Consider the following 13,735-nt stretch of genomic DNA (forward strand, 5'->3'; position numbering starts at 1 on the left):
AATTGTATTTTTTCAGCATCCTCACTGAGGGAAAATGTTACAAATATATGTCCTCACATTTGATGTAGACCATTGCATTTGGGGTTTAAGTTGTTAAATGGTTCAGGCCAGGCATGATGGGGGGCGCCTATAATCCCAGCTACTCGGGAGGCTGAGGCAGGGAGAATTGCTTGAACCTGGGAGGCAGAGGTTCAGTGATAGATACTACACCACAGCGGAGCAAGACTCCGTCTCAAAAAAAATAATAATAATGGTTCAAAGCTGACTTTAAAAAGTGATCGCTAGAGACCAGGGATGGTGACACACACTTGTAATTCCAGCACTTTGGGAGGCCAAGGCAGGAGGATTGCTTGAGCCCAGGAGTTTAAGACCAGTCTAGGGAACATAGTGAGACCCTGTCTCCACAAAAAAATAAAAATAAAGAGATTGCTGGAATGTTTAACATTAACCAAATTTATTTCAGTTTTTGCTACTGTGAAAGTTTTTTTGTTGTTGTTGTTTTTTGTTTTGAGACAGGGTCTCGCTCTGTTGCTCTGAGTGCTGCCAGAGTGCAGTGGTGCAGTAATACCTCATTGCAGCCCTAACCTCTTGGACTCAAGCAATCCTCCTGCCTCAGCCTCCCAAGTAATTAGGAATATAGGCACATGCTACCAGGCCTGGCCTTACAGTTATTTTTTGTAGAAACAGGGTTCTCTCTATGTTGCCCAGGCTGATGTTGAACTCCTGGGCTCTAGCAATCTTCCCAGCTTGGCCTCCCAAAGTGTTGAGATTACAGCTATGAACCATTTTGCCTGGCCCTTTTTTTTTTTTTTTTTTAACATAGCATTACATTGTATAAGGTATTATAAGTAATCTAGAGATTACTTGAAGTATATGGGAGAATGTGAGTAGCGTATCAAAGTTGTATTTATTGAGTGCCTGAAGGTGAGGTATTGTTTTGTGGATTTGTCTTTAAAATCAACATTGAAGTATTTTATATTTTTTTAAATTATGAGATAGCATCACATTTCAGTTAAATTGCTATGCTTTTAACTAGGTAGATTTCCTCTGCGGCATTATGATTTTAATCCAGAAGTTGATGAGTATGACTATATATGTTTTTCAATCCCTGATCAAACATTAAATCCTTATTAGAAATCAGTGAGATGTGGCCGGGTGCAGTGGCCCATGCCTATAATCCCATACTTTGGGAGGCCGAGGCGGGTGGATCACCTAAGGTCAGGAGTTTGAGAGCAGCCTTGCCAACATGGCGAAACCCCATCTCTACTAAAAATAAAAAAATTAGCCAGGCCTGGTGGCTTTCGCCTGTAATCCCAGCTACTCCGGAGGCTAAGGCAGGAGAATCACTTGAACTGGGGAGATGGAGATTGCAGTGAGCTGAGATCGTGCCACTGCACTCCAGCCTGGGTGACAGAGTGATAATCTGTCTCAAAAAAAAAAAAAAAAAAAAATCAATGAAACTGGAGGAGGAGAAGCCAAAGGAAAACTAGAGTATGAGACAAGCAATTCTGAGTATCAGTTCCCAGGAAGCTGCCTCAAGTTGTTTTTTGAAAATATTAATAACAGATTTTATATTAAAAGCAATCATTGTCACTCCTCTCAGAGGAGTGGTGGCCAGTGCCAGTGCCAGTGGTGGACATGTGTGTGGATTCTGCTTCTCATCCTCAGGTCTGAGCTCTTTCTACTCGGAGCTGATGAAAGGACTGGGTGCAGGGGGGCGCCTCTGGGAGCTCCTGGAGAGAGAGCCCAAGCTGCCTTTTAACGGTGGGTCTGAAAATTGATTGTTTCTTTGCTAGGATTAACAAATGTGGCTTTGAACAATGAGACCAGCTCTTCCCCTGCCTGCAAGGGAGTGAGGGATGAGCCACAGTAAGGATGTGGCTCCTGCTACATGGCGGGCCGGGCGGGGGGGCGGTCAGGTTTTCTATGAGAGGGGGTGGGACAGCTGCTGGGGCACTGTTGTGGGCCAGGGTGTCCCTGGATGCATGGGCTGGCCACGTAGTGTGCTGCCCTCTGTTCCCCTCCCTCCATCTGGGTGTTACCGCAAAGGGCAGGATGGAAGTCAGTGTGGCCCAGGACTGTGACTAGGAAGGGTCCCAGCTAGTCTACCAAATTGATCTTCCCTAGTGATTCTGACATCTCTGTGGAGGGCTAGGGTGGGAATAAGGGAGGAGGAATCAGACATAAGAAAATATCTAAGTTTCTTGGCATTTTGGTGTGGGGTAGGGGAGGCTGGTACTCACTGGCTGGAGCCATCTCCTTCCTTATCAGTGACTTCCCTGGAGCTGTAGGGCCTAAACCAACTAGCTAGGAATCAGGAGAAATGGCTATGAGTAGTAACCACTCCCAACTGCTTATTGACTTCCTAGGACATTGTCAGGTAGCCCCAGGTCCATAAGTGAAAGCCCAATATTCTCCAATGTGATAGGCCTAGGAAATAGGTCCAGCTGAGAGAGTTTCAGTGGTGTCTCCCAAAGCACAGTAGGTGAACACCAGGGCAGAACAGACCTCTGACCCCTCCAGTTCTGCAGCTGCTGTGCAGCGCTCCCCATTTCATCATAACTCTTCCAAAATATTTATTCTGGGTAGGTAAGATAAACTCTGGAGCTACACAGAGGCAGTGGCATAGAGAGAAGGCCATCGGGTTTGAAACCAGACTAACAAGGGTGGATCTTAACTCCACTACTTGTTAGCTTAAGCAGGTTGTTGTCTGTGGTCTTCAATGTCCTCATCAGCAAAATTGGAATTATAATTTCTACCTCTCAGGGTTGTAAGGATCAAGTAAGACCGTCTACGTATATAGTACCTTGGACATAGTAGGTGCAGAGTTGGCACGTTGTAAGCATTTAGCCTAGGTCTGCTTCTGACTTGCCCTTTAAGAGCTCATATACCAGGATTAGCTGTGGTGGAGTCACCCATCCATAGCCAGATGAGTAGGAGAACCGAGTTCCGCTTTTGAGTTTAATTTTTTGCTGTAAGTAATTAATATTCCATTTTATGTTTCAGAGGGGGTCATCTTAAATGAGAAAAGCTTCCAGGGTGCTTTGGAGTTTAAGAACGTGCATTTTGCCTATCCAGCTCGCCCAGAGGTGCCCATATTTCAGGATTTCAGCCTTTCCATTCCGTCAGGATCCGTCACGGCACTGGTTGGCCCAAGTGGTTCTGGCAAATCAACAGTGCTTTCACTCCTGCTGAGGTTGTACGACCCTGCTTCTGGTAAGTGGTTCACCGCACTGTAGCACCGGGGGACTCTCCCGAGCTCTGCTCCCACTTTTGCGCCCTAGGAGATGCTCAAACCATGCAGATACCTTATTTTGTGAGAGTACCTTCTTTTCTAAGTGCCAGTGGAAAGAAATCCCTCAAACAGAAGGTGTCATTTGCAGGGGCATGACAGCTCATATAGAGGCCTTTAGAGCTTTTTGTGTGTAATGTGTCCTACCTCTTCAAGCCCAGAGTGACTTCCCCAGATCTACCTCCTCATCTCCCATGCGGGTATCTCCTCTGGACATGCCCTCTACTGGGAGCAGGTGGACGAGGCTGTGCTCAGCAGCCAGGACAGGGTGCCTGGGGTGCTCCAGCAGCACCCTGGAAAACCACCGTGTGCCAGCACGCATGCTGGGCGCAGGAGTGATAGGGAGCTCCTGGAGAACCTCTGCCTCTGCCTGTGACCCATTGAATGCTTATTGTGCACACAGTTAACTTGGCAATCAGTGATTCACTTCTTTTTTTTTTTTTTTTTTTTGAGACAGAGTCTTGCTCTGTCGCCCAAGCTGGAGTGCAGTGGCGCGATCTCAGCTCACTGCAAGCTCTGCCTCCTGGGTTCCTGCCATTCTCCTGCCTCAGCCTCCCGAGTAGCTGGGACTACAGGTGCCGGCCACCACGCCCGGCTAATTTTTTGTATTTTTAATAGAGTTGGGGTTTCACCGTGTTAGCCAGGATGGTCTCGATCTCCTGACCTCGTGATCCGCCCGCCTTGGCCTCCCAAAGTGCTGGGATTACAGGCGTGAGCCACTGTGCCCGGCCAGTGATTAACTTCTATGTGACTGTTCCATTGAAACTATTTTGAGCTAGTAGGGATTTTCTTTTTTTTTTTTTTTTGAGACAGAGTCTTGCTCTGTTGCCCAGGCTGGAGTGCAGTGGCGCGATCTCAGCTCACTGCTGCAAGCTCCGCCTCGCGGGTTCACGCCATTCTCCTGCCTCAGCCTCCCGAGTAGCTGGGACCACAGGTGCCTGCCACCATGCCCGGCTAATTTTTTTTGTATTTTTAGTAGAGATGGGGTTTCACCGTGTTAGCCAGGATGGTCTCGATCTCCTGACCTCGTGATCCACCCTCCTCAGTCCCCCAGAGTGCTGGGATTACAGGCGTGAGCCACCGCGCCCAGCCGGGATTTTCTTAATGGATGATTTTTCTCCTTCTAGTTTTTATTTTATTTTTAACTGGATTATAACATCTTTAAGAGCAAAGAGCACATGATTTTACTTCTATCTTCCCTGTAGTAGACAACAATGTCAGCAAGCAAACAACTCTTAATAAAAATCAAATCATGAATTTAGAAAGAATATTTTGGCCAGATGTGGAGCCCCACCCCTGTAATTCCAACACTTTGGGAGGCTGAGGTGGGAGGATCACTTGAGGCCACAAGTTGGAGACCAGCCCGGGTAATATAGTGAGACCCTGTCACTATTTATTTAAAAAAAAAAAATTCTTTAATTTAAAAAATGAATGTTTTGTGTCTTTGTGCTTATGCTTTTTGGTTAAAACAATGTGAGAGCTGGTTACATGTCAGATAAATATGTGACTTGCAAATCCTGACCCATGGAATCACCACCTGTGTTAAAATGGGGCTTAACTACATTGTTTGTCTCTGGAATCACTTTCTTGATTCACCATTCACTTGCTATAAAATTTGGAGTTTAAAAAAATCCTAGTTAGCTGGGCACAGTAGTTCACACCTATAATCTCAGCTCTTAGGGAGGCAGAGGTGGGAGGATAGCTTGAGCCTGGGAGTTTGAGACCTGCTTGGGCAATATAGTGAGACCTTGTTCTCCATAAAAAGGAAAAAAAAAAAAAGACCAAAAAAAATCCTATTTAGGTTGCTGTAATTCAAGTAAAAATACTGAGTCTCTAGTTTCTTCATCCCAATGAATAAATCCAGGACAAAGCAAACTGCAGTTAAATGTCTGCCATGTGTAGTCTATAAAGAGCTTTGTGCTTTTTTGTCAAAGACCTCAAGTTTTTGCCAGTTTGTGAACATTTCCAGCTGGCTTCTATAATTCCACAACATTAACTGAGAAGAAATGGCATTTCTTATGCTGTCACTGTTGTCATCATCACCAAGTTTTGTTGAGCACCCTCAATGTGAAGAATTCTGTTAGCAAAAGTCATAAAGATAGCGTCTGATTATTTAAAAGCTCTGCCATGGTATCGACCAGATTCTTAATTGCAGACAACAGATTCCTCACCAACTAAGCTTATTACAGAAAGGGATATTTTAAGGAGTAATAAAAGAGCTCAAAAATCACTGGCAGGAATGACAAAATAGATTCTAGATTGTACTTCCAGGACAGTTCACAGAACTCCATCCCAGAACCAGGCCTTCAAGGTAGCTGCTGACACTGGCATGGTCAGGAAGCTACAAATTTAGGCAGTTGCTGTCATGAGTGCCAGCTTCAGAGCTATGCCACCTCTGCCAGTATTCGTGCCAGCAAGTGGACGCCTCATGGCTTGCCCCTCCCTTCTGAATTAAAGCTTTGCACAAGTGCATCTTATCGGTGGAATCCTAAGTCACTAGGGAGTTTTGGGAAAACTCCCTACAACCTCCAGAGTACAGGAAGGCAAGCTGGACAGATGGACTCGGTGAGATAGTCATCCAGCTACTATCGGGAGACAATAACTTGGACAATCCAGAAAGTCCCTTTTAGCTCTGAAATTTCATGAAATATGTTAGTTTTAGAGTCCATCTGGAGATTTTCAGTACATTTTGATCTTTAAAAAATGAGTCTGGAATTTTCCCACCGGATCCTTTCTGTGTTGTTCATCAGCCTCATCACACTCAGTGACTCTTTCCTTTCCTCTCAACAAGGAACTATTAGTCTTGATGGCCATGACATCCGTCAGCTAAACCCAGTGTGGCTGAGATCCAAAATTGGGACAGTGAGTCAGGTAAGAAGAGAGGCTTCCATTTCTATTTCACGTTCTTTTAAAATTACTTTTGTCTTTTGCTTTTTTTTTTTTTTTTTGTCTCGAACTTCTCAAGAGAGAAGGAATGGAAGTCTTTGGGATGTATTAAGCTCATCTCACATGGCAGGTTGTTTAGGTTTGCAAGTAGCGCTGTTTCCTGAAAACTCTAAATGTTTGAGCAAGGGTGAAGCATTGACTTTTTATTGAAAGCTGGAGACTACCATTACTAGATAGTCTAGAGGATGGGGAGGAAATGATAGAAGATTTTATTGACTCTTTTTTAGCTTTTACTGATTCTTCCCCACTTCCCATTTTCATCACCAGCCACAGTCTACTATTCTGCATAATGGGTTTCAGGGAAAAGTGAGCAAAGACTATGGCAAGAGCCAGAGTCCTCCTTGCAAAGAAGTTGCAGATTTCAAAGCAGAGTGTTAATGTAATGTGGTCACTTTGATAAGGCCATTTTCACAAGACCCTTTGGGGCAGGGAAATGTTGCTGCAGCTGTTTTAATTTTTATTACCAGGCTGTGCACACAGCATACAAACCTGAGCCTCCCCCCATTTCTGAACCTCTCTTTGTGATTAGCTCATCCTCTCCCCACTCCACTTGGGTGAGGGCAGGTGGACGGTGATGGGTGCTCAGGAGTGTAGGGACATCAGTGGTGTATATGATTAGGGATGGAGAAAAGAGCCTGGAAGTTTGCTTATTTTTCAGTACTACTCCATAGGGTTCTGTCAGAATTGTTTGTTCCCATCTGGTTTGTGTGTATTTCAAAAAGTAATGGATGGAGATGGATTCCCCGCTTTGTCCTGAGTGGAAGGCAGGCATCTGGAAAATGCAGGTGGACTTGGGGTCTCCTGGTGCCTCCTGATTCCTAAGGCAGGGGACTGACATTTACAAAGTTCCTACCATGTGCCAGGTGCCTTGCGGGCACCTGCTGTGAGGTCTCATTGCTTGCAGCATGGTGAACTACAGATGATAAAATCCTGTTAGTGGCAAAACATAAATTTTAAAAAAGACTGCTAGGTCTAAATTTATTAGACATGTTTTAAGTCTGTTTGAAATTCGTGATATGTTTTATTTCCAATTTGTAGGAACCCATTTTGTTTTCTTGCTCTATTGCTGAGAACATTGCTTATGGTGCTGATGACCCTTCCTCTGTGACCGCTGAGGAAATCCAGAGAGTGGCTGAAGTGGCCAATGCAGTGGCCTTCATCCGGAATTTCCCCCAAGGGTTCAACACTGTGGTTGGAGAAAAGGGTGTTCTCCTCTCAGGTGCATTTCTTTACTGCTTTGTAGCAAAGTCTCTATATCCAAAGAACTTTTCACATGTTTCTTGTTTTTTTTGTTTGTTTGTTTTCTTTTTGAGACGGAGTCTTGAGTCTTGCTCTGTCACCCAGGCTGGAGTGCAGTGGCGCGATCTCGGCTCTCTGCAAGCTCCGCCTCCCGGGTTCACGCCATTCTCCTGCCTCAGCCTCCCGAGTAGCTGGGACCACAGGCGCCCGCCACCACGTCCAGCTAATTTTTTGTATTTTTAGTAGAGACAGGGTTTCACCGTGTTAGCCAGGATAGTCTTGATCTCCTGACCTTGTGATCCGCCCACCTTGGCCTCACAAAGTGCTGGGATTACAGGCGTGAGCCACCGTGCCCAGCCCACATGTTTCTATATTGCAGTATTATTTTCTAATTAGGTTTTCATCTTTAGAGTTTTTGAAATTAGCCTTACCACTTGCTCTCTTATATGTGGAAAACTCCCCAGTGTTTTCTTTCACTTTCTACCCCATATGTGTTCCAAAAATTCTGATTAGTACTCAGCCACAGCAAGCTTTTTTTCATCTGAAAAAACAACAACAACAACAACAAATGTGCTTTGCAACCTGAGACCCTCAAAAATTAAAGAAAATAAGAAGTGGCGAGATTATTTGCCCAGGGAGTCAGGGAATGTGCATCAGGAACAAAGCTGAAATTGAAAGAATTATTTACTCCCTACATACTAGACCAGGGTTTGACAAACTTTTCTTTAAAGAGCCAGACAGTAAATATTGTGGGTTTTGGCCAGGCACGGTGGCTCACACCTGTAATCCCAGCACTTTGGGAGGCCGAGGCGGGTGGATCACTTGAGATCAGGAGTTCAAGACTAGCCTGGTGAACATGGTGAAACCCCGTCTCTACTAAAAATACAAAAAGTTAGCTGGGCGTGGTGGTGGGCACCTGTAATCCCAGCTACTCGGGAGGCTGAGGCATGAGAATTGCTTGAACTCAGGAGGCGGAGGTTGCAGTGAGCCAAGATTGTGCCATTGCACTCCAGCCTGGGAGACAGAATGAGACTGTCTCAAAAAAAAAAAAAAATTGTGGGTTTTATGGGTCACATATGATGGCTGTCACACATCCTTCTTTGTGTGTGTGTGCTTTTAAGCAACTTTAAAAATGTAAAACACATTCTTAGCTTGAGGGCTGTGCATAGACAAGCCATGGTTCAGGTCTGGCCTGTGGGCCATAATTTGCTGAATAGACTCACGGCTGTGAGGCAAAGTGAGCGATTCCCTGTGATGTCAGACTACACCTATCATTCTGGATCACATTATGGTGGCCATATTTTGAGGAGAGAGAAGACTCACTTTGTATTTCTTTAAAGTGCAGAAATGAACCAATGAGTAGAACTTAAAGAGAAATAAATGTTCAGCTAAACACTTTTTTTTTCAATACAAATATTGAAATGTTTCCTTGCAAGATAACAAGTTCCTGGCCGGGCATGGTGGCTCATGCCTGTAGTCCTAGCACTCTGGGAGGCCAAGACAGGCTGATTGCTTGAGCTCAGTAGTTCGAGACCAGCCTGGGCAACATGGTGAGACCCCCTCTCTACCAAAAATACAAAACAATAGCCAGGTGTGGTGGTGAGCACCTATGGTCCCAGCTACTCGGGAGGCTGAGGTAGGAGTACTGCTTGAGCCCAGCGAGGCAGAGGTTGCAGTGAGCTGGGATCGCACCACTGCACTCCACCCTTAGTGACAGAGTGAGTGAGACTCTGTCTTAAAAAAAAAAAACAAAAAAACAAAAAACGTGTCTCTGTTTGAGCAGAGGGTGGGTGCCTCTTTGTCACAGTGAAGGCTGGCAGATTAGACTAAAACAATAGTCTTTTCCTATGCTAAACTTTTCATTTGAAGTTAGACCACAGAAAATATAAAACAAAAGGGTTTTAAGCTTATTGTATATGATTTAAAATATATATATATATAAGCAGTAGATGAAAAGGCGTCTTTGATAGATCTGAGATGTTCCAGGAGTAGAATTCCTGACTGCTGTGTGAAAGTGAACTGCTACTCCATCTCTGAAACATATCTGAGAAACGGGGCAGAAAACCAGTGTAAACTGCTCGTGGTGAAATTATTGAACATTGAAGTGTGAGGCTTGTCCTAAAAGCACATCACCTCCCTTGACACGGATTCTGCATGTCCTTCCCTCTGGTAGGATCCTCCAGTTCCGTTTCTCAGTGAAGTAACCAGAGGTTCCAGTCTGCTCTTGCTTTCTGGGAGGAAGACAGAGCACCTAGTAATAGATTCCCAGGGTACTGATTGGCACCACACATGACTCAGAGGGGACCTAAGCCATCAGCAGGCTGCTCTAAGGACCTACCTCAGGGCAGTCAGACACCCTCACCAATTAGAGGCTCAGGAGAGGGTTTTCCTCACCGCCCTCCTTGTGTGCACTGGTTTCCTGTTTGAGAGCAGCATTTAGCAGCACCACACGCCTCAGATGTAGAGGATGAACCTCTCTTATATGAAATAAAATGATGTCCAGCAACTACTGTTGATAAGTATGTTCAGCCAATAAAATCAAAAAGGAATGTTTTTTATCCCCAAAAGTGGAATTGGGTTTTATAAACAATGTAAGTTGGGAGGAGTGAACACTCTGAGACTTTCCAAGTATGACTTAGGAGCAGCGTCCCTGGAGGAAAGGAGGGAGGATGGGGTGAGACAAAGATAGGGAGGGAATCAACACAGATCCTGCTGGCTCCACTCCATCCCACCTTCTCCCACACCTACTTCCAGTTTGTTCCCTCACTTTTAGTAGAATTTGAGCTTAAAAAGACAGGATTAGAGTGACTTACTGTAACTTTCAGTGTCATACATACACACATATTACTATTTTTTCCTCTAGAGGAGGGGAAAAAAAGAACATCATAAAGAATAAGTGCTATGTTAGCCGGGCATGGTGGCACTGCCTGTAGTCCCAGGTACTGGGGAGGCTGAGGCAGGAGAATCACTCGAGCCCAGGAGCGAGAGGTTGCAGTGAGCCATGATTGCACTACTGCACTCCACCTGGAAGACAGAGCAAGACTCTTGTCTCAAAAAAAATAAAAAAAAGAATTGCTATAATGTGGGAATATTAGAATTATCAGTCTCAGCACCACTGATGTCCTTTGCTCCCAGACATTTCAAGTGTTCTTTGGAAACCTGCAAATATCTTGAGTTTCTGGTTTCCTTGCTACATTGGATATTCTGCTAGGGAGGAAGTATGTGTACTGATGAACAGCATAGATCTTTACATGCTTTTAAGAGCATACCCCTTGCACTGTGTAGGTTCAGATCTCAGTTCCACTACTTACCAACTGTGAGATCTTGGACATGCTACTTTGTATCTCAGTTTATCATCTGTAAAATGGGAATAATTATAGGGTCTGTCTCATAGGATTTTTAAAAAGATTAGTCAGGCACAGTGGCTCACACAGTGGCTCCCAATCTCAGCACTTTGGGAGACCAAGGCAGGAGGATCTCTTGAGTCCAGGAGTTTGACACCAGCCTGGGCAACAGAGCAAGACCATCTCTCCAAAAAATTTTAAAAATTAGCCAGGTTTGGTGGTATGGGCCTGTGGTCCCAGCTACTCAGGAGGCTGAGGCAGGAGGATCACTTGAGTCCAGGAGGTTGAAGCTGCAATGGGCCGTGTTCATGCCATTGCACTCCAGTTGGGTGACAGAGCAAGACCTTGTTTGGAATTATTTAAAATAAAAACATTAAATGAGATAATACATGCAGTGCATATAGAAAATGCCTGGTATTGGCTGGGCACTGTGGCTCCCGCCTATAATCCCAGCACTTTGGGAGGCTGAGGTGGGCGGATTGCTTGAGCCCAGGAGCTTGAGACGAGCCTGGGCAACATGACAAAACCCCGTCTTTACCAAAAATTAGCCAGGTGTGTTGGTGCACACCTGTAGTCTCAGCTACTTGGGAGGCTGAGGTGGGAGGATCACTTGAGCCCAGGAGATTGAGGCTGCAATGAGCCGTGATCATGCCACTGCACTCCAGCATGGGTGACAGAGTGAGGCCCTGTCTCAAAAACAGAAAGAAAAGAAAATACTTGGTACATAGGAAGTCCTCAATACATTTTGGCTATGATAATAATTATTAATTTTGGGATTGATATATTTTAAACCTATATTTTAAAATAGGTTTCTGTTCTATCTGTGTCAGCTATGACTAACTAGAAGAAGCTTACCTTCAAATTGCTATATGGTTTATCATAAAAGCCTATTACTAAGATTTTTTGTTGAGGCTTTCTTTTTTAAAATGTTGTCTTTGTCAGGTGGGCAGAAACAGCGGATTGCGATTGCCCGTGCTCTGCTAAAGGTAAGCCTGAAGCGACTTGGATGTTTTTTAAATTAGGGATTATTTTTATTAGGGACCTTGTAATTTGTAATTTACTATTTGTCTTCTTCCTTTTCCTGTTTTTTGTTTGTTTTTTTTTCTTGGAGGGGGAGGGTGACGGTTCTGGTGAAAGGTAAATTAGTGTAGTATATTGTCCAAATTTAACAAGTATTTCTTAGGTATCATGAGCTCAGTACTGTGCTAAGGTTGTTGGAGGTAGAAGAATTTAACACATGGACCCTCCATCAAGAAGCATACAGTCTAGCCAGTGAAACAGTGATTATTAATGCAAAATATAAAACAGCGTAAGTATGCATATTTGTACAATCTGTAATCAGCTGCTGAAGTGAATAGTACAGACTTGAAGTACTTAGACAAGATTCCTAGAAGGAAAGGGAAGAGCCATTTTAGCTGAAAGGCAGGCATTCTCTTTTTAAGGAAGCAATAGCCTTCCCTTTGTTATACAACTGTTCTTCTCAGGCTTATAGGTGATTAAAAAAAAAAGCAGCTTTACTGAAGCAGAATTTACATATATAAAATTCATTTATTTTAAATGTACTTTCCAGTGACTTTTAGTAAATTTGTGGAGTTGGTTGCACACAAAGTCCAGTTTCAGAACATTTCTGTCACCCTAAAAAGATCTCTCGTGCCCACTTGCAGTCGTTCCTTGTTTCCGGCCCCAGGATGCCACGAATCTACTTTCTGTCTGTCTAGATTTGCTTTTCCAGACATTTCAGATAAATGGAATCAGACAATATATGGTTTTTGGCATCTAGCTTTTTTCACTTAGTACAGGTGGAGTGTTTTTGAGATTTCTCCAATTTGTAGTTTGTATCAGTACTTTATTCCCTTCTACTCTTGAGTAGTATGGATGGATCCCTATTTGTTGATCTGTTCACCAGCTGATAAACGCTTGGGTCCTTTCCAGTTTGGGGCTATTGTGAATAATATGTAAAGAATAGTAGCTACCTTTTTGTGAGGGTGTGTGTTTTCATTTGCAAAGCTGGACTTGTAATGTTTTATCTACATCAGATTAGTCTCTTTTTTTTTTTTTTTGGTCTCATGTGTTAGCTTTTCTTTTTTCTTTTTTTCTTTTTTTTGAGACAGAGTCTCGCTGTATCACCCAGGCTGGAGTGCAGTGGTCCAATCTCAGCGCATTGCAACCTCTGCCTCCCAGGTTGCAAGTGATACTCATGCCTCAGCCTCCCAAGTAGCTGGGATCACAGACGCACACCACCACACCCGGCTGATTTTTGTATTTTTAGTAGAGGTGAGGTTTCACCATGTTGGCCAGGCTGGTCTTGAACTCCTGACCTCAGGTGATCCACCCCACCTTGGCCTCCCAAAGTTAGTTTATTATTTCTAAATTAACTATAAGCAGGACCTTGAAAGTTATAGACTATATCTTTTTAATTTTAATTTTATTTTATTTTTAAATTTGTGACAGGGTCTCATTCTGTCACCCAGGCTGGAGTGCATTGGTGTGATCATGGCTCACTGTAGCCTTGACCTCCTGGGCTTCAGTAATCTACCTGTCTCAGCCTCCCAGGGAGCTAGGACTATAGGTGCATACCATACCAAACCCAGCTAATTTAAAAAAAATTTTTTTGGTAGAGATGGGGTCTTGCTATTTTGCCCAGGCTGGTCTTGAACTCCTGGGCTCAAGCAGTCCTCCCCCCTCAGCCTGCCAGACTGTTGGGATTACAGGTGTGAGCCACCGTACTTAGCCTTACTCATTTTATTTATTTATTTATTTATTTACTTACTTACTTACTTTATTTATTTATTTTCTGAGACGGAGTCTCACTCTGTCGCCCAGGCTGGAGTGCAGTGGTGTAAGCTTGGCTCACTGCAGTCTCCACTTCTGGAGTTCAAGCGATTCTCCTGCCTCAGCATCCAGAGTAGCTGGG

At 44.1% G+C, this 13,735-nt stretch overlaps 1 protein-coding gene across 3 annotated transcripts in view; it reads left to right on the top strand.

The window, feature by feature from the left end:
* ABCB10 (ATP binding cassette subfamily B member 10) overlaps nucleotides 1-13,735 on the top strand; it is a 42,164-nt gene that overhangs the window by 25,339 nt on the left and 3,090 nt on the right. The window contains exons 7-12 of one of the 3 annotated variants that reach the window (XR_010109914.1): nucleotides 1,669-1,764; nucleotides 3,007-3,216; nucleotides 6,084-6,163; nucleotides 7,277-7,457; nucleotides 11,764-11,807; nucleotides 12,005-12,130. Coding sequence is in view for 1 of the 3 variants with exons in the window: in XM_014343521.5 (XP_014199007.3) it covers nucleotides 1,669-1,764; nucleotides 3,007-3,216; nucleotides 6,084-6,163; nucleotides 7,277-7,457; nucleotides 11,764-11,807 (611 nt within the window). In the remaining 2 variants the exon portion in view is untranslated. Of the gene's footprint in view, nucleotides 1-1,668; nucleotides 1,765-3,006; nucleotides 3,217-6,083; nucleotides 6,164-7,276; nucleotides 7,458-11,763; nucleotides 12,131-13,735 lie in introns of all 3 variants that reach the window. The other 2 variants (XR_008622110.2, XM_014343521.5) reach the window with 2 other exon arrangements.

The sequence above is a fragment of the Pan paniscus genome, chromosome 1, assembly GCF_029289425.2.
Source record: "Pan paniscus chromosome 1, NHGRI_mPanPan1-v2.0_pri, whole genome shotgun sequence".
NCBI classification, from domain to species: Eukaryota; Metazoa; Chordata; class Mammalia; order Primates; family Hominidae; genus Pan; species Pan paniscus.